General features: G+C 39.7%; 1 protein-coding gene across 2 annotated transcripts in view; it reads right to left on the reverse strand.

The window, feature by feature from the left end:
* Positions 1 to 21,384, reverse strand: part of PRKCE (protein kinase C epsilon) — a 284,944-nt gene that overhangs the window by 214,664 nt on the left and 48,896 nt on the right. The window contains exon 1 of one of the 2 annotated variants that reach the window (XM_066178483.1): positions 16,251 to 16,447. The exons of the other annotated variant lie outside the window; for it this stretch is intronic. Coding sequence (XP_066034580.1) covers positions 16,251 to 16,409 — 159 coding nt within the window. The 5' untranslated portion in view covers positions 16,410 to 16,447. Of the gene's footprint in view, positions 1 to 16,250; positions 16,448 to 21,384 lie in introns of those variants that run through there. 2 annotated transcript variants of the gene reach the window in all.

The raw sequence follows: 21,384 nt of genomic DNA on the forward strand, positions 1-21,384 counted from the left end.
ACCACTGAAATTATTAATTCTTTGGAGTTAAGACTAATGTAAGTTCCTGCATAATTTTCATTTAGTTTGATATATTTACAAACTATATTATACTCCCATTAAATGCCTTTTGGAAATGAGAACCTGTGGATATACTATCTATGACACAATGACAAACATACCAAGAATACCAAGGCAAATTATTTTTCCAAACTGTGCAGAGTCAAGAGTTTTTGATAACATAGCAATTTCCCAGAATCACCTAAGATGATAAGAGGATTCAGCTGATATTATAGGAATTATTGATCCCATGTAATAGAAAGCCACATGTACAAACTTGTTGAAATAGTTCCAGAAACAACCTTCACGATGTGTAGGAGTGGATGGAAGGGAAAAGAGCTGGGAGGCATTTTCAGCTTTTTCTGTGAGGTACAGAAGACCCAAATCAGACAAGGAGAATTTGGAATATTTTCTCCAAAACAGCTCCAGGCAGCACTGTGAAGACTGATGGATAGCAATGAAGTCTGTGGTGTCTGTGAGGATTCTTTGGGACTGGTTCTGAACCGTGGCACATCCAAGATGGAATACCACAGTACATGCACGAGAATAAGCAGCAGCTTAATTAAAACCTGCTTGGAATTATTTATTGATGCAGAATTATTAGGTACACTTGAAAATAATCTTGAAAGTACTTGAAAAATATTCTTTTAGAAATAGTTTTGCTCATGTTCATTTTTAACCTTTATATGGACAGCAATTCCACACTAAGAATACCAGACATATTTCAAGAGTTTTGTTTCTTTTTATCAAACATTTATAAGCAAGATTTAAATTGCACTTCTGAAGAACCAAATCAGGAGAAAACCCAGTTTACAGCTAGCATTGTAGTTCAACCATCTTAAATTCAACTGCAAATAACACAAGGGATCGAGATGAAAAGCCTTTTAACTTATCTAGTGTGAAGCCCTGAAAATGGGTAGGCTCAGTTACCTCTGATAACACCGTTAAAATTCAGGACCCCCTTTATAGCTCCAAAACAACTTGGCAACTTTCAAAATGCAAAATGGAACACAGACCACTCTCCTTATTTTGCAGTTGAATTAAAATGAATTCCACTTAACTACATAAAGGCACCTTTCCTCTTATGTTTCAGAATACTTACTGACAGGTGTTGCAATGTAACAAACTTGGAAGCCAAGTCCAAAATAACAAGCAAACCAACAAACATGCACATGAAAACAATATTTAGAAAGACAGTCCTGGCTTGCCAAAGACACTTCAAATCACCTATCAAAAAGAATGCCATTCACAACACTATGGATTGTGACCAACATATATTCCTTGAGATTCGAGGATCGGTATAAATTTTAGAAGTGAGCCAAGTTTCAGGCTGACTCCCCCCAAACTTCCCTGATGCCAGCACTTTGTTCTTGAGGTCCCTGCTAGCTCTGGCTTTTGGAAGTTCTCTCCATTGACAGACATGCATCCAGGCTTCAATTTGTATATTTCCGTAATGATTATTCTCATTACTTGGAAAATATGTTCCCTGACCTCCCACTGACGGAATATTCTGAAATTCAAGTAGAAATTTTAACTGATTACAAGATATGTAGGGTGGAGTCAGTTTTTTGCTTGGAGATAGTGAAATATAAGTAACAAGGCAAAGATTGACAGTTTCTGGAAATTATGAAGTGCAAAGGAATAGTCATTAAGAGGGAGATATCATGCTAACTATAGTATACAGACCTTGTTACTTAAATTTAATTATCCCTGGGCAATCTCACAAAATTCGTCAGCAGCTCACAAATTAAAGAGAAGTGTGAGCTCATAAATTTTCACTAAAAGGAAATGGAAGAGGAACAGGGTTACTATTATTATTTCAGAAAGCAGTTATTTATAGATATCTCATGCTAGCTATAATATGCAGATCTTTGTAATTCCAGAATTTAATGTCATAGTGGAATCCACTCATGGCAAAACCCTTAATATACGGAACGTTCCCCGTTATCCAATTTCTTTTCCCTGTATTTCAGCAGAAGCAAAATTTTGAGGGCAATAGGATAACTTGGCAACACAAATTTGAAGAAATGTGGAAGGAAACTTCAAATGCATCCTATTTTACTAAACAGCACAAAACCAGAAATACACAAATGTACAGTAAATACCAGGTTTAAAGTTGCATAACCTGCTTCCTGTTTTTTCCAAAACAAATCAGGACTGACCTGAGATAATTTTTCTTTCTTTTCTCACAGTTTCAACAGCTATCCTCCAGCCTACAAAACTGACTGAATCAAAAGCCAGTACTGCGGATTTTCCTGGTAGTTGTACTACAATTACATCTCCATGCAGGAATCTAAGTACAGACTTCTCTATGGTTTACTAATTATTGCCAAGAGATAAATTTTCAGCCATCCTTAAAAGTTCCTCTCCTGTAATAAAAGAGAAGTGTTCTCTGTTGTACTGTTTCTGTATCCCAGGTGTTCTGCTGGAGTCATTCCTTGGCACACAGCATGGCTCTCTAGCTCCTTTACAGAGATGATCACAACAGACCAGGACATGTTTTAGTTTAGATTTTTATCTCTCACTTTCAGGTTCATCAGTACAAATCCACATACATGACAAGTGGAAGGCAGCCCCTGTGACAGCCTAAAGTTTTCAAATGATGGACCCTGCCAAAAGGAAGTCTACGGGCAACGTGACACATGTAGCAGTAGGAGCACCAATGTCTTGCTGAACTCGTACAGAAACTACAGTAAAAGCCAGAGGAGCTCAATGCCTCCCACATTTTCTTCTGAAATCCAACATTCCATTGTCAGCAAGCAAAAGCAAGCAAGGTGATAGATGTTTTTAAAGGCTGTGTGTATCATCCAGGCCAGATTCTGCTGACAATCTGCAGCACAGCTGAGTGGTGCTCCCTTGTGCCCCAGACAACAGCCAAGGGGAGCCATTAAAAGGAACTGCCCAGTGAGAGTACGGGTGACAGAACAAGGTCCTGAGAAATTAAGAAGACTGCATAGGAAATGTACTTATAATTAAATATCAAATAGGATGTACTATAAAATACATGAAGTGCAATACAATTAGCCATTCCAAAGCTGCAGTAATTTTTCCTGTTTATATGGTTTATTTCTAGATCTTGTATTTCACATTATTATTCAGATCATTCAGTCACTGTCTTAACTATCTAATGTGTGTCCTTGCAGACATACAAGGAGCAGCAAGGAGATAACTCTATATGAATAGTAATGAGCTATGGAGCAATAATCAGGGAAGACAAATTTCAAAAAGAAAGAGGGAGGGAGGGAGAGAGGGAGGATCTTTAAATAGCTAATATACCTGGAAAATACATGCCCAAGAAATCAAGGTCTTGGTTTTTCAAGTCGCAAAATAAGGTAATTAAAGGAGAAACACAATCTTATTTCTCCCTTGAATCAAGAAATAGTACTTTGGGGTAAAGCAAAACCACACTACCAAGAAACAGAAAAAAAATGTCCCTCATCTCAATTTTTAGTACCAGATAAGAGGAAATGAGACAATATTTGAGTTGCAGATGTTCCTAAATTCTTGATGACATAACATGCACCCTGGGAATGAGGTTATGAATAGGAAAAACACCCTAGTACCCTGCTATTCTCAGGCTTATTGAGAATAGCAGTAATAACAGTATTACATAGCCCTTAAAATAACTGCAAGTATATTTATTTGCATATGCAAATTCTCTTTAAACAAAAAAAGCGAACCAAGCTCAAGTAATGCTAGCAATGTAGCTCTAAAAGCATAGAGTGTAGGATGAATTGGAAAGCCTGCATGAAAATTAAAAGGAAAAGTTGGGCAGATGGTCTCAGCTATATTTTGTTCTATCTAAATAATGTTCTTTCCCAGCTATAGAAGTTACAGGGTAGTAACTTCAGGATACCTGTGTCCTCTTTGAGAAGGAAGAGCAAGGAGAGCAGACAGAAATTATTGTGGCTGTAACATATCCATAAATGTTTGCCAGTCTTTGGGGGGAATAGCTCCTTAGAAATTCAGAGGGATTTGAAATAGGGATTGCAGAACTGCTCATCCTTTTATCAAGCCATTTCTTCTCTTTCATACAGTTCTGATTTTAAGAAAAGGTATTTTTAAAAGATGCTAACAGAGAAAAATATGGCAAAGTGAATAAAAAACATACTTATGGAAATGCAATCAAGATACTTTCACATAGAAAAGCAGAAGGAATCAGATAATATAATATCAGATAATAAATAAAAGAAATTTTGAAAAAATTCAAAACACTTTTATTCTTATTTTTCCAAATTATATAAAATCTGAAAATTGCAAGTATTTCTGTCTGCTCTCTGTCATAATAATGTATCAACACTTACTGATTAATTCTAATTATCTTTTATCTTCTTAAAAATTATTTACTTTAACAAAGACCATTGGCTGCTGGCTAATTTTTTTCACTCTCCTTATCAGCTTTGTTCTTTTCTTCCCTTGTTTGCAAAGAATTAAAATTAAATACATTATTTTAGCATTTAAATATTTGTACTAGGAGAGACACAGAAAGATGAGGAGAAGATGGTTTAGAAACCATGAAAATACTTCACAAACATTGCTCTGAGAAGAAAAATCTGTTTCCAGCAGTAGTATTACTTCTGAAATATAAACCAATGTGATCACCCAGACTAAAGCACATCGCCATCAATCAAGCCTGGATGACAACTGACAGTAAACAAGATACAGCCTTCACCGTCTTTGTCCAGCAGAAGTTACAATCTACAAGAAATAAAATTACAGGAAACACTGGGAAGTTACGCAGAGAAACAACATGTAAGGTCGAGGGTCATTATGAAAAGACACGAAGCCTGTGAGAAGGCTTAAGGTTACAGCATTTAAACAGAGATTTTGAAGGTGCAAGGAAGACTTTATGTGGAGTAGGGCAGTGCTTTGTTGAACCAGGAGTTTCATTCCCAGCTACAGAACAGCCTGATTCTGCAGGGCTAGAGAAACAAATGGAAAATTATGGACACCTGAACCCTGAATGCCACCTAAACAGATTAAGCCAAAGGGTGATGACCACACAGTTTTCACCAGTATCCAATACTGAGGCAGTCATTTACTTTCTCTGTCTACTTCTCCACTTGTATGCCAGCCTTCCCCTTATTACTCCCCTCTTTCACTGATTATGGATACCACATCCTAGTCCAGATTTTCTCTTAGTTTTATTTTTTGCACGCTACAAGTAAAATGTGAACTGTACTATCACTGTAACAAACATGGACCTATAATAAATATCTTCCAATTACTTTGAAGTCCTGTTCCAAACAAAGGAAGCAAACATCACACAGTGCTTCTTATGAGGAGGTTGGAGAGATTAATCCCAAGCCAACTCAGTACTTAGAACTTACAAATTCTCTCCATCCACAACCCTGGCCTTCCCAAATTATGCAATGCATGCCTCACCCAGTTACAAACAGTAAGACAGGGCATCAGCAGTGAGGCAGCACTGAACACAAAAACAGCTTTGCAATACCAATTGCCATTGATGAAACACAGACTAATATCCTCAAGCTAAGAAAAATTATAATAAGTCAAGTGTATTGACTACGATGAAAGCACATGGGTTGGCTTCTTTTCTGGATCATATAGGTTTTCTGAAAGGCAGGTAGCAATTTGCTTGACATATGTAAAGCACTCTAGATTGAATTCAGTTCATTGGTGGAGGACTGGAGAAAATGGAAAGAGAAGAAAGAGTTGTAACAGTGACACTGTCATAACTATCACTCTGCTAAATGTTCGGTGCTTTACAGGCAGAATGAGGTACAGCTGTGTTAGTGATCTCTTTTTTAGCACTTTGATTCAAAACCACAGAGATTGGGCATGAGAATTAACTAAAACCATCACTAAAATGCACTTAGAAATAATGCTTAGGTTCTTAGGACCCTGCATTGCTAAGCTGCAGACTGATGACTAAAGCAGGGAGATTAATTAAGCACTATGATTAAATCCACGAAAAAACCCTGCTACTTAGCTGACTCTAGCCAGATGCAGTTTCAGAAAAAAAGTGTAACAAGGCAACAGAAAGTGAATATAGCTTTACAAAACAACAAAAAATTAATTTAATCAAGTCATCGTATCTCCATCTCTACAAACCCTTAGTGGGCCCTGATCTGAAACAAAGGAGGGAAAAAGGGAGATAAAACATTCTGGAAATCACTTTACCCCAAAGTTTCAGCCAAATCCTACCTCCTGCTCTGTTTCACTGAACGTTTTCAATACAGTTTTGCACACATACACTAGAACACTTTCAATGTATGTTTTGCACAAAGGCTTGAAAAATATGTATTTTTCTGATCGTTTTTACGGGTGTTAGAAAATCGGCACGTTCAAAGACTTAAATTTATTTACATGTAGCAGAGGCACTGAAAAAGTAACATCACCCAGACAGAGCACAGCACAGAAACACTACCTTGTGCTTCCTCTGACAGTGTACTTTAGAAAGCAGCTTGGAAAGAACCACATTTGGATCTACACACCTGAAAAATATTTCTGATTTTCCAGCAATACATGCCAGAGTAACTTGAGCAATAAAATAGCAAGGCTTTCTCCATAGTTTGGGGAAAGGGAAGAACTGCGCCTTCATTAGAAAAGTAAGTGATGCCTTCAAGAGAACTGCTAGTTAACAGGCACCTAGAGGGAGGAGCATGATCGGTCAACTCCTTCACTCCCACTAGATGGCAATATTGGTTCTTTTGCAAGCACAGACTATGCTCTCGTCGAAAGGAAACTGCAGTATTTTTCATGGTTTCCAAAGTTGCATTTTCTGTTTTAAAAAAATAATAATCCAAACCAGGCTTTATTGATCATAGGAGTACGGGAAAAGGAGTTTATAATACATACAAGTTAGCCAACATATGCATTAAATCATAAATAAAGACTAGAGCACCTCAAAGATACACTGAATGAATAATAAATGCAATATATGCTTTTAAGGCTCCTAGGCTTATAATTAGGCTCCACATCAAATCAGATCTTCAATTTAATCCTTGCCCACTATATCAGCAGGATGTGGCAATGGAAATAGCACATTTAAATCGTGCATCCAGGAGAGAGCATCTCAATTTACTCTCAACCAACCTCCTGTAACATTAATCAGGAGCTTAGAGCAGTATTAAAAACACTCCAAATTAAAGAGGGCTCCAATTCTAGCTGTCATGATCAGAGGGAGAGTTACTGACACCAGGTCTAGAAAGAGCATCCTGATTGCTTTTAAAAAAGAAAAAAGAACAGTGCTAAAAAGTCAAATCTCCCAGTTTTTGAAAGAAACCAAATGTCTGCATGCATACACATGAACCAAAATGCACGAAGACATGATTCTAAATCTTTCAAACCATTCTACAAACAACACTTCAGGAAGTTTTTGTGTTAGCCTTAAAAATACTCAAGTAAGAATAGAGCTAACATAGAAACCTAGTGAAATCATCACTCAAGAAAAAAATCACCCCATGTTCTTTCATAAAATGCTACAGCTTAAAAAAGAAAATGAATTTTCCATTGTGAGCTGTTATAAAGAGACAGCCAGATGCCAGTCCTCATGTTAATCCCTGTGTTTAACTGTGCCCCCTAGCCCTGGCTGAAGGAGCATCACATCCCGAGCACAGGGCAGCAGGAGGGCCCAGCCATGCAGACACACACAGCACTCCGTGTGAAGGAGGGTTTCTGGGGACTACGAACACAGCACTTGGAAGAATCAAGTTCAAGGTTACATGCACTTGCATTCCTGTGCCAATCAATGGCCCTTACTTACAAATTGGAAGTTGAGGACTAAGCTCAGAAGAATAAATGATCCATGAGTCGATCAGACACTACAGCAGGGGACATATCAAAATACTAACCCCTGTTATACAGCACTTCGTCCAAGAGACCCATTTCTGGTATAGTAGGATGCTGCCACAGTTTAATCACCTGCAGGAAACTTATGCTCTTGTTACAAACAACAACACCAGCTCACAACCCCAGATCAGCCCTGACTCCTGGAATGAGGCTATTTCAGAAGATGAGACAGACAGTCATTTACGTTCTATTCATAATTTATTATTCTGCTTTGCCAGTAATTTCATTACACAACTTCACACAATTGAACAAAGCTTGATACAAAACCATTGCTTCAAGTCACTTTCAGATACTTTCCAGTATTTTCAGTCTTGAAAAAGGTCTTGGAAAAAAAAAAAGTGAAGACCTCATGGATTCTTTAAACAGTGCCTAAAACCAAAAAGAAATGTTTGGTAGTAGTTAACTGGTTCAGTCTCAAAAGACCTTACTCAAAGATTTCGGAAGGCATTTTGCACGTTATCAAAATATCTTCAAGTTACAACATAACATATACTCTGGTAGTGTACACTCATTTCCAGAAAAAAAAAACAACCTAATCTTTGATCAAAATCTTGTTTAAGAAATGGACTCTTCCTCTTCCCTTCTCCATCTCCATCCTTTTTCCTCTCCTCTGGTTTATATTTGCTTAGCATATGAGAGACAATGGAAAACAATGCTTTCCTCTAGGAGCCAGTAATACAGCCACACTAATTCCAAAGAGCAGTCCAGACAGGGAGCAGAAATTACATGCAGGGTTACTGAAACTTGCTCTCCCTTTGGGCAATCTGACTCCCACCCAATGTCTGTCCGCACAGACCTACATGCAAATACACACATCTAATTTACTGTGTTAAAAGTAGAACTCCAGAATATTTTACAATCTCCCAAGTATTCTTAGAAAGTATTAAAATTTTCCAGAAACTAGGTTTTATGTGAATGAAAAATATTAATATTTGAGGAAGTTTTCATTTAGCTCCCTCACAAATTCCCCATTATCTGCAAAAGACATCCAAATCCTACAAGGCTGGCTCCACAGCTTTCAAACACTAATGCCAAAGGCAGTTTATGAATCCATAATTGACAGCACCAGTCAGCTCCCTAATAGTGATGGTGCCATAGAGATCTGCCCCAGTTTTGGGGTCTCCTTCAATAGAGTCATCAGTCCCTTCATAAAGGCATGTAGTATCTTAGAGCAGACATAACTTAAAGACCATATTGTTTACAACAAAAGGGAAATGGCCTTGTCTCCAGCCCTGTATTTTCCATCAGCTGGTGCTGCTACAGAAGATCATGCTCCAGTGAAGCAAAGAGGCACTGACATACTTTATGAAGCCCTGCTTTGTTAATGCTCATGAAAATGAGATTCATCATCAATAACACCACTGGGTCACAATCTGCCATCTGAAATGCAAATGTCATTCTGGGCTGCAGTAGACTAGGGGTGAAGTACTCAGAAATGAATGAAGGTGACTCAAATGTATCCCTGAAGATTAAAAAACGGCTCAAATGCCCTCCTATGTAACAATGACTTTCCTCATTTCCCAAGGAGAGGATTCTGCGGGAGCTGTCAGCACTTTGCACAATGAAGTTGTAAGTGATAGTGCCTATGCTGCTGTCATACAGCATAGCCCATTAGGTGCTGTGTTCTGCAGGTATTTATGATCAGTGGGGCTCTAATGAACCAACTGATACGCCTCTGCTGCTTTTCAATGCATAAATCTTTTTCCTTGAGATTTGATAGGAACAATGGATCAAGATACACTGGGATATTCAGGATGACATCAAACATCACCTGCAAGATTTTTTGGTTTAGAATCCAAACTCATTGTTCTGGCATGCTCAATTCAAACATACCATGGAGACCAGTCCATTCTGAGTACATTAATTGCTGCAGACTGCCCTAACTGCAATCTGTCCTCTTTCCTACCATATATCAGCCATGTGGAACACCCACCCTCAGCTCACAGTCATAGCTACTGTCTCTTCCTAACATGTTAATAATATATTGCTCTCTTCATTTGGTGATTAAGGCTTAGAGTCAAAACCCAGGGACTTAATAGTTGTGCCAAATATGTGATAATTTTGTTTTAAAGGCTAAGAACACCCACAGTGAATTGACTAAATTTGCCAAAATTAATATTTTATTCTCACAATAGCCATATGCTATTCATTTCTACCTTAGCCTGAAAAGAGCCATTATAAATACAAAGATCTCAGTAAAAACATTTTCCAGCAAATTAAAACAATTTATTGCACCAATGGAGAAGGGCAGGACAGAACCTGTGAGGTCAAAGAAAGTCAGTAAGCTTGACTTTAGAGAATTCATCAGAAAAAAAATTATCAAAAGTATTCCAAGCCCAAAACAAGAGCTTCCAAGAATGTAGGTGAGTAAGTCCCTTGGATCAACTTGAAAACTGATCCAAGCAAAGTAGCAGAGAAAACAATCTTACCATACAGAGCTAAAACAGATTTGTCAGCACTAGGACAGAACGCTGCATGAGGGGCAAGCTTAAAACCTCTGTGTCAGGTTTTACTGTATTGATACAGAAAAGTAAATGCAAAGATTGTCCAGACCCTTAAAGAGCAGGCAAATCTAAACAGTCTTCCTTCCTTCCTTCAGCAAATGTAAACATTTAAGGCAGAACCCGCTTCAGCTATTAGCCAGCAATCTTTGCTCCAAGGTTTTCCCTCCCTGCTCTCCACAGAAAATCTCAGAGAGATAGAGTGCATGGGAGGTGGGAGGGAGAGTTATGGAAACAGAATAGGGAGCAAGGGATATGGAAGAAAGTTTATTCTCTACAGACATCCCAGCTCCAAAAATCCTTCCACGCAGTCACTTCTTGAGCTGAAGGGAAAAGACCTGTCTTCTCGCCATCTGCATCCCTGCACCTCCCACACATCAGGAACGAAGAAGGACAGGAGGGTAGAAGCAAGAATTCCAGCGTTACCTGTGCTAGACTCAGCAGTAAAACACTCATTAACTTCAGCAAGGCCAGGATTTTATGCCAGATTCACAAACAAGTCATTTATAAAACTCCAGAACAGGTCCCCAAACTATCTGTCAAGGAAAAGCAAGAATATGATGAGATATATTCCCCCAAGTCTGCTCTTTCTGTAAGAGGTTTTATTTTATTTGGCTCTAGCTGTAATGTATTGCTAAATGTCATTGTAAAACACAAAAAATATTCATTCATAAATATTCAGTAACATACTGAACTTACAATGAACTACACTGGCTGCAGCAGCAAATTTAACTCACAACACACAGGATCCTAGAAGCCACACATCTAGATCTAATTTATTTAGCTGCTGATAAGAAAACAGGTCCATGAAAATAAAGTGGATCCTTGCTTTTAGAACTGCACAGCACATCCTAGTACAACAGGCTGGTTGCCAAGTTCCAAGGAAGGTATCCCACTAACCTTCACGACCTGAAGATGTTGCCATAAACAGTATTGGCTCTTTTACAGATGTGTCTCTCCAACAGATTCCCCCACTCCCTTCACAGTCCTTCACTTTGCATCCTCCCCCCATCATATATGAAAAAAATCCAGGCTCTTTACGAGGCAGGGAATCTTGTAAAGACAAACACACCCTTAGAATGTAGTATTGTTCATTTTTCGGGACAACTACAAACAAATATCTACTATACATGGTATATTCTCTGTTGCAGTTCTTTGAGTGCAAGGCCTAACATGTACAGGAATTAGTTCAACTGCTGTAGAAAAACAGCCTTTAGGTGTGGAACCTCAGCTACCTAAGGACACAGAACTAAGATTTGAAGAAGGAAGTGAATGACATCACGTAAGATTGAAATGAAAAGTTTGTTGCTTGGTAACTGACTTCTTTCTTAGTCCTGAGTATCCTTCTAGTCCAAGACGGGACTGCCTGGATGCTTACAAGGAAAAGAGATGCACTATCTCAAAATAGGGAGATTTATACTCTGAAAACAACATAAAATTAATGTTTCTATCATATAAAACAAGACCTGGGTGACACAACCACAAAAAAAAACCCCAACAAAACAACCCCAAACAAACCCCAAGGCTCTTCCCATTTATGTTCCAGTCAGAAGAGAGTACTTCCAACTACCATACCTTCTGAGCCCCTGCTGAAAAACTGCCACTGGAAGCAACACAGGGAAGTTGCTCACAGGAATACTAACACCTATTCCAGTAAGTGGAAAGTTTAGCTTTGCAGCCTATCAATTTGAGATAGATGCTCTGGTGGCTTTTAAAATAGTCATAATAAGGTTTCAGGGATTCCACTCTATCAGAAACTACTGAATAATGATCTTATTTTGATACTCTTTAAAGTATTTCAAATTCTTCCAGCTGATAATGAAAACTGAAGTTAGTGATAAAAATTCAGGGAAAACAATCTATTGATTTACTGCAAAACAAAAGGAAGATCACTTTGCTTCTTAGTTGAGGAATTTTCAGCTCTGCATTTCTGTTGCATCAGTAATATTTTGGAAAGAGGAGATTCACACCAGGTATAAATCAGTGCAACTCCAGCGAATTCCAGTGGAATTGCACCAAACTCCACATAGCATAAGCCATTCTGTGCAACTGCCAAAAAGGGAGAGAATGGAATTCAGCTACAGAACAGTTTGGCTCACGTTGTCCTCATGGGGGAGAAAAAGCCCCTACACATGCTTCTTCAAACCCAAGCTAAAAAGGCAGGACAGAGTGTTTAAAAGGCTGAGCCCAGTTTACTCAACAGTGACTATTAAGGAGTTTCCGTACATATTAAAAGGAAAGACATTTGATTTATAAATGTAAATGCTAGAAGTGGAAATATTTCTCTAGTAGTAGCAGATTCTACCTGAAGGTAAACATAAAGCACAGGAAAATAGCAGCAGCAGTCATGATACAGTCACTAAAGGAAGCAGGGAAGTGCTTCCTTTTCAGCACCTACCATTCAAATGCTAAACACCTTTAGTAGCAATTTTTCCTAGAACAATTTTTCAGCTGTCTTACCCTACTTCACACATAGCCAAATCCCAGCCCCTAGTGAGAGTGCAGATGGCAAAGCTGAGGGCTTAAGAAGGAAAAGAAGAATGGTAGAAAAAGAAATTTTTGAGTCATAGCCCAAATTTTACATAAAAGACTTTTAAATTCCTTATTTTCCTGACACAGAAGAATAGTTGTTTGCCTGCCTGCAATCATTTTACATTTACGTTCGAAGGTAGGTGAATAGAGAGGAGAGTTGGATTTTTAGAAGATGAGAAACAAAATTCTTCTTCATACAGCTTAGGTATAAAGCTGAGCTTGCTGGCAGGGGGGCAGAGGGAGGAAGCGTGCAACCACCAGCAAGGCAGAAAGAGCATTTACTGTATGCAGCAATCACAGATAAAATAAGACAAAGAGACTTCTGCTTTTGCACAAATTCAGTTTGCTACAAGAATATGGAATCACAAAAAAGTTTCTCCCGGTTTCATCTGACAGCACCTCTCCTTTTAACAGACTGCTTTTGGGTGTGTTCTCTCCCAAAACCAGGCCAGTGAGCGTTAGCACAGAACTGACCAAGCCACAAAGACCACCTGAACAAGCCCGTCTTCAAAGACATGCTCAAACATCCAGCCCAAATCTTCTGTTTAAAACTCCGATCCTTCTCCAGGCTAGCAGTGCTGCAAGACAGCTGCCCTGCTACAGCAGAGAAACACCTGGAAAGATCTGCAGAGAGGAGAACCTGTCTCTGAAGGCGAAGTAGCTGTCAGACCTCACTGACTTCCACTCCACGCTGTGCAATGCACTTCCAGCCTCAGCCGGCAGAGCTGCTCTGAATGCTGCAGGATCACCAACAGCCTGCCAGACTTAAAGGAGTTCCTTTACCAAAGTGAGTGAAGGCAAGTAGTGTTCCCGCACACTGAAACTTGGTCTTCTTTCGCAGGCTCTGCTAACTGCAGGTAGTTACATTTTATGTAGAGGGTTATTTATTTTTTTTGCAAAATGTATTGCCTCAGTTTAGTTGGCTATCTCTGACTTCAGGAGAAAAAAAATTTCAATATTCCACACACCTAATTTACTACTTCTCTATACAAACAATCCTATTAATTGACAATAAGATCCATGGGTTTTACCTTTATGGTTGGACTCAATTTCATCGACACAGGCAAAGTGTTCAAACAAATCATCAGGAACAAATAAGCTGCAACATTTGAACTACTACAAAAATTTCCAGCAGAAATTCCTACTTGCAACTTTCAGCCAGTTGCCAAATAATTATGCACCACTGCCTTTTGCCCTATAAGTACTTATCCTATTACATGAATGTCTTCTATCAGGAACTCATTTTTCTAAATGTCTAAATTGTATCATCCTGTTCACTCACTACTTCAGGGACATATCCTGAAGTAGTGAGTGAACAGGAGGCACTTCATTCAACAGGAAAATTCAGTTTTCCTCTGCACAAAATATAGTGATCTGACTTGTTCAATTAAGCCTGCTTAGGCATTATAGAAAATTATTCAGATTATTCCATCCAGACTCAGTACTGTAGTTAGTTCATAATCTGATTGCAGGCATTTGGACTCACCAAAAGAAACTCCAGTTAACTCAGTATGTCATCTGCAAGACACCCTTTCTAAAGAAAGAAGCAGCTGGAAGGCAATGTTTAAAGGGGCTATGGGCATAAAAATGCTTTTTCACTTAGTTGGCTCCATCTGCTTGACAAGTTATGAACAGATGCTCCATATCTTTCCAAATGTATTTTACCAGTGACCAGAAAAGTCAATTTTTCAGCAGACAAAACATCAGCATCCAGAAGCTGAGAGCAACCTCTTTGAGAACTGTTCCCCTTTGAACTGGAACACTTTGTACAAAAACAGATGCAACATTAACAGATGATTAAAATATGGACCATTAAAATAAACTGAGGCTATTTTTCTTAAATCTGGAGAAGAGTTAAAAAGGAAAGGATATGGAACAGAGAAAATTAGAAACACTTTTAGGAGAAAGAGGGATAAGGCGTTTGCTGTTCAGATGAGGAGCAAAATGGGGTGTGACTATCAGCTAACTTCTGCTTGCTGGCTCAGCATTTGGGCCTGGCTTGTCTTGTTTTGGGTCTATGTGAAACAGTCCCTGTCAGATCACCTACAAATAAAGACAGAAAGGAGAACAGAATCACAGAATATGCTGAGTTGGAAGGAACCTATCAGGATTATCAAGTCTAACTCCTGGCCCTGCACAGGAGACCCCAAGAGTCACACCATGGGTCTGAGAGCATTGTCTAAAGGCTTCTGAACTCTGTCAGGCTTGGTGCTGTGAGCACTTCCCTGAGGAGCCTGTTCCAGTGCCTTCAGCCTCTAGGTGACAAACCCTTTCCTAATATCCAGCCCAAACCTCCCCTGACAGAAATTCAGACTATCCCCTTTGGTCCTGTCACTGGTTACCACAGAGAGAGATCAGTGTCTGGCCTTCCTCTTGCTCTCATGAGGAAGTTGTAACTGCAATGAGGTCTGTCCTCAGTCTCCTCCAGGCTGAACAGACCAAGTGACCTCAGCTGTTCCTCACAGGACTTCCCCTCAAGGGCTTTCACCATCCCTGTTGCCCTCCTGTATTGCTTTGGCACCAGGCCATGTCAAACCAATACACCTCCTTTGGACAGTTCTAGTTTAATGTCTTTTTTTATATTGTGGATCTCAGAACTGCCCCCAGCACTCGAGCTGAGGCCACCCCAGTGCAGAGCCCCCCAGTGCCTGATGTCCTCCAGGACAGGGTTGGCCCTCCTGACCCAGATTTACCTTGTCATTGACCAGGACTCCCAGGTCCCTTTCCCTGACACTGCTTCCAGTGTCTCATTCCCCCATCTGTCTGTACATCCAGGGTTGCCCAGGTGTAAAATACAGCACTTTCCCTTTTTTGAACTTCATTCAGTTGGCGATTGCCCAGTCCTCTAATTTGTTGAGGTCTCTCTGCGGGGCAGCCCTGCCTTTGAGTGAGTCATCCTCCCAGTTTTAGATCATCTGCAAATTTACTTAATATCCCTTCAAGCCCCATCAAAATTGTTCATGGAGATGTTGAACAACACAGGGCCAGGGTTGGAGCCCTGTGGAACCCCAGTAGTGCCAGGTTGCCAGTCTGATGTCACCCATTGACTGTAATCCCCTGTGCTCAACCCATGAGTCAACTGCTCACCCATCACATGATGTGTTTGTTCATGCAGCTGAATGCTCGACATTTTGTCCAAAAGAATTCTGTAAGAGACAGTACCAAAAGCTTTCCTGAAATTCAGACAGATTACATCTATTGGTCTCCCTTGATCCACCAGGTGTGTCACCTTGTAATAAAAGAAAACCAGATTTGACAAACAGGACTTTCCCCTCATGAAGCCATGCTGGCTGTGACCAATAACAGCACTGTCTTTCAGGTATTTTTCAATACTTCCCAGAATACCCTTCTTCATAACCTTACCAGGCACTGAAATGAGACTGATGGGCCTGTAGTTTCCAGGGTTCTCCTTCTTGCCCTTCTTGAAAACCAGAACAACGTTCTCCAGCTTCCAGTGAACTGGGGCCCCTTCAGATTCCCAAGACCATTCAAAAATAATTGAGTGAGGTTTTGTAATGACATCAGTCAGCCCTTTAAGTATTCTCAGATGAATCCCATTGCTCCGCCCCCCCTCCCCGCCCCCCCGATTTACAGGGATCCAGCTGGAGCAGCAGATCCCTCACAATTACAGGGTCAACTGTGAGTTGCTCTCGAAGTCCTGGTCCTTCAGCTCAGGGCTCTGGGACTCCCTCAGCCCATCATCAGTGTTGAAGACAGAGGCAAAGAAAGCATTAAACACCATTGCCTTGTCTATGTCCTTGGTTGTGAAGCAACCACCTGTAAGGGGCTGATATCTGCAGCATAGTGCAGTATCTGCACTGCCTTTTGCTCTTAAAGAATGGTCATTTAGCAATAAATAAACTTAGTGTACATATCTCTGCCAATACCTCTCTCTTGGACGTCTCTTCTTAAAGCAGAAGCAAACACTCACCAAAAAACATCAGTCAGGTAACTTCCAAGCTAAGTGCCCACTTATATTAAGCCTGTCAGTTATCCAGCCATCTTCCTACCTGAGGTCCACTGTTTTCTTAAAAATCCCATGATCTTTTATGTGGATCTGCACCTCAAATTTTTTAACTTGCCTTCCAGTTATCAAATTAGATCTGTGTAGCACAGTCTTTTTGGTCAAGTTTGCTGTTTGATTCACCTTGGTCCCAGAGGTAGGATAAGGTCCCACAGTTAGAAAGGTGAGTCAAGGATTTGCTCCAGGATGATCCCACACCCACAGGAAACCACTTCATATCTGCACCACATATAAGGCACAGTGAGCAAGGTTGGAAGCTCCCAAAGGGAGATAACAGCAGCCCAGCTGGGCTCATCCAGGAGTGGATGAGGAGCAGGCTTCCCATTGTAAAATGATGGGATAACACAAAACATTATAAACTGCCTCATTAACTAGCAGGTGTTAACAGATAAACTACCTTCAAGATCCAGACAACCACAGTTTATGGGTATTAAACAGCAGTGATGATTTTTTTAGCATTATCATCTTCTAACAGTGAAAGAAAAACATCTGTTAAACCTACAGAGATTACACAGAGTCTCATCTGCAGCTCTGCATGTGTCCCATCAGAGACTGTACAACTGAGCTCAAGGTTAAGAAAGCAGAGGTACAGTGAAGAGAAGAGATATTTGCTCTGGACCTCAACAGCTTAGGAACACGGCACAACAAATTGCTGAAGTCCAGTTCAGCATTTTCTCTCGTAGTGGATGTTGCCTTTTACCAGCACTAATTCAGATCCCACCCAAAGGCAACCAATATTCAACAAAGCAGTTTTTAGAGAGGGCAGATTTACGAGAGCAGCCTCTCAGGATAGTCACAGTCCTGGCTGCAACAGGCTGAAATTACTGTAGTTCCTGCTTCAGCCTACAAAGGTGTTTTCTCACTATGCTGAGCAAGGCTTCATTCCCAGCCTCATAACATAACTAGACACATATTATGGAATGTCTTCATGCTCATTTCTCTGTCCCACCTTGCAGTATAATCTTTTCTTTGGTAATAGTAGGTTTTCAGGAGTACCTGTTCTCTCACAGGTTGTTCAGAAATTGACAGGGAAAAGGAGAGACTGAAGATGGTAGCAGAGAAGATATAGTGGGGTAAACTCCTAAACCCTCCCAATGCGCATTCGACAGAATACCCTACTGTTACAGTAACGCAAGATTTCAAGGGACAGAGAGACAGGGTGAGACACAGCTGTCTTAAAAGAGGGTAACCCTTCATGTCCAAGTGAAAATTTCTGTAGTCACTTTACTATTTCTATTGCAAATTTCATTTTGGAGATTTTCCCAGTTCTGGGTATGAACCACAAGCCAAGTTACTCACATTTTCAGGCTGCTACAGTAACTGGAGTCCTATAGTATATCGAACCCAGCAATTATTAATGATATCTGTTGCTTTAAACTCACTGTCCAAATTCAGAGCTAGAGAGACAGTCAGTCACCTATTCCTACTACAGTTTGAAACTGAAAAAATCTTTTCTTAAAAACATAACTTTATCTCACTGTATTCTGAAAGTCAAAGCAAAGACAAGAGCACAAACAAAAAATCATGTTAAAGCTATGACCAGCAGAAACAGAATTTTGACCAGTGGTTTGAAACAACTTTCTGTGGTTGCTGCACATGTAGCCACAGGAAACACAATAATGGCTGAGGTTTCTGGTGGCCAAAAGCAAAACACAACCAATGACACGAGTTTTCACATGGGTGCTGCACATGAAATTACTGGTGCTTGGTAGCAGCCACATGGTAATTTAGGTTGCTCACAAAAGGCTCCCCTTAAACTGAAGTGACAGTCAAGCTGTAATACTTGCACCTTATTTGCTGTACGTTTTAAATTAATTTATTATAAAGCTTGTAAAACTTCAGAAATGCAACATTTCTTTGTTTATCTTGTGCAACTGCTTGATCTATACACAATGTTGATATACTGTGAGGTTCATACAAAACTGAATAACAAAAGCAGAGTGCTGAGCCTTTTGCCTCCAGCAAGTCCAGCTGTAATATACCATTGGTACATTTTTCTCATTTGGTATGAAAAAAAAAAAAGGCTTATGTTTTCTTGTCAATACTCAGCAGTATGGAGCAGCATCAGAGAAACAATTTAATAACCTCTCTTCTAATCCCTAATTCAAAGAAGTCAAACAAATATTTTGAACCTGCCTTCACAGTCACCTGCTTCTCTGCCTCCTCCCATACCTGCTCACTACTGTACACTTTGAAAAGGAAGGCATGCATCCCTTCTGGAGAGGGAAGGCTGTTGTCTGCCCACAACCAAGTGCAATAGAGCAATGTACATTTGAATGAGGCCACAAGGGACCAGTCAGTACATTTAAAAAAAAAATAATATTTGTATCATCTCTACTAAACCATCTTACTTAACTGGAAACTAAAAAACCTGCAGACAAGAAATTTGGTCAGGTCTGCAGTAAAGATGCGAGTTATGTTTTGACTGTAACACAATTGTCAGTTAGAGACCATATCCTACTTCCCAAGGATTTCTGCATAAACTTCAGAACCTACACTCTGGGGGCTGTGCAATACATACAGCTGTGATAAGGCCTCCCAGCTTGGCTTGAAGAGCTTCAATTCTGAGATTCAAAATCTTTTACTGAAGATGAAATATAAATTTCATCTTTTTGTAAGCCTTTAGCAAGTACAGCATAATCATTACATGCAAGCTGGTTGGTCAGTGACATCACTAAGCCATGGATAAATTTTGTGTTGATTTAACAGCACTTGCAATAGTTTTACACAGAAAGATTCAGAGCCTCGAAGACGTCGTTAGAGAGGTTGCTCAGCATCCAGAAAACACCAAGGGCTCCTGTGCCTCTCAGGGAGAGCAGTGATTCCCATCTGACCAGACAGCAGGTTCAGCAATTCACTGACCTTGCCGTGTAAACAAGGTGCCAAAGTTAATTCTATCGAAGTCAACGTAGTGATAACAAACAGACCCTAAATTTTCTAATTAAAAACTGCTTTCATATGCTACAAGAGATGTGGCTGTAAATATCATACAGCAGTCACTTAACATGGCACATTAGGCAGACTGGTGGTCTATTTCTAATATACCCAGGCTGTTGCCAGTAACAACTGCTTCTAAAGAAGTAAGGCATCTTTGTTAGGAACAATCACAGTATAACCTTTCTGGAAAAGGACTAAATTCCTCAAAACACTAGGCCCTTGGCAATGGATTTGTATTAATTAGCATTTCTATTTCATGAGGAACAGGGTAGGGGGGGAGTTTTCCTTTTCCATTAAATAAAAAATATACAGAGAGAGACTGAATATCAAACATCTAGGACAGTGCAGGAAAAGAAATGCAACGTGGCTGTAGTAAAAATAAAGGACAACACTGGTGGCGTAACAGATATTTCATGAAAAAGGCACATTAGAAGCCTACATGAGTACTCTCTCAATCCCAGTTTCTGAGTTTCAGGGGGGGTGAAATTAGATAGAGCTATCACTGAAAAAGGCTTTAGTATATATATATATTTCATTAGCTCTATTACTAAAAAATCCAATCATATTCCTATGCACAAAAATAATGCCAATGCCCTGACAGGACTGATAATCCTATTTTCACCGAAGACCAAGCACTACAACAGTTATTCAATGAAATCATTATGAGGCAGAAATACTTCACGGGATGCAGATTGTCTTCCTTGTGTCTATGGCAACATACACTCTAGGATAGTATTCACACAGTCTTTTTTAGACATCTAAATTTGGTTGTCTGTGTTAGGCACCTACTTTCTCTATGACACTGGTATAGAGGTACACACTTCTTCACTGAGTTGTCCTGCAAAGGCACCCTCTGATTTATTGGCTCCAAGGGAAACCTTTTATCACAGTTTAGCTCCTAAGTTCAAATCCTTAACAAAGAAAGTCTGAATACCTCTCCTAGCTGAATACCTGCCTTGCCACCTGTAACACTGAAGCTGGTCTTCTTGAAGTCAGTGCAGTTTACAAGGGACTGAACGTTTTTTTAACAATTGCAACTGGAACAAAACAATTCTCATTATCTTGCTGAACATACCTCATCCTTCAGTCCTAAAATTTTCATCTGAATCTTTTCCTTGGCAACAAAGAAGAAACTCAAAGAGAAACCCAACAGAAACTCAAGTAGAAAGTCAAAGAGAGGCGCAGGCTGTAGATGGAGAACAAACTTGACAAAACCCCCTTCATCCTTCACATTTAACTTCCTTTATATTACTTCTTCAAGAACCAAGAGATGCATTACCTGCCTAACATGAGTAAAAATGTTTTCCATTTGTCTTATTTAGAAGCTATCCCAACTGATGAAGCAGATACAGAGACCTACAGATAAGGCTCACATGAAAGGTCTTATCTTTTCTTTTAGTCAAGGTTCAAGTTCTTTTGATACAATAATAGAAAATTTTTTGTCATCTGCACTTCAGCTCCATCAGCCCAAAGGATAAAGCATAAGCTCCATTCTTTTATTTAAGCCTTGCAATAAAAAAGGTCATGCAGAATGAA

Source organism: Chamaea fasciata, unplaced genomic scaffold (assembly GCF_029207755.1).
Source record: "Chamaea fasciata isolate MVZ Bird 193981 ecotype frontalis unplaced genomic scaffold, bChaFas1.0.hap1 SCAF_3, whole genome shotgun sequence".
In the NCBI taxonomy this organism is placed as follows: domain Eukaryota; kingdom Metazoa; phylum Chordata; class Aves; order Passeriformes; family Sylviidae; genus Chamaea; species Chamaea fasciata.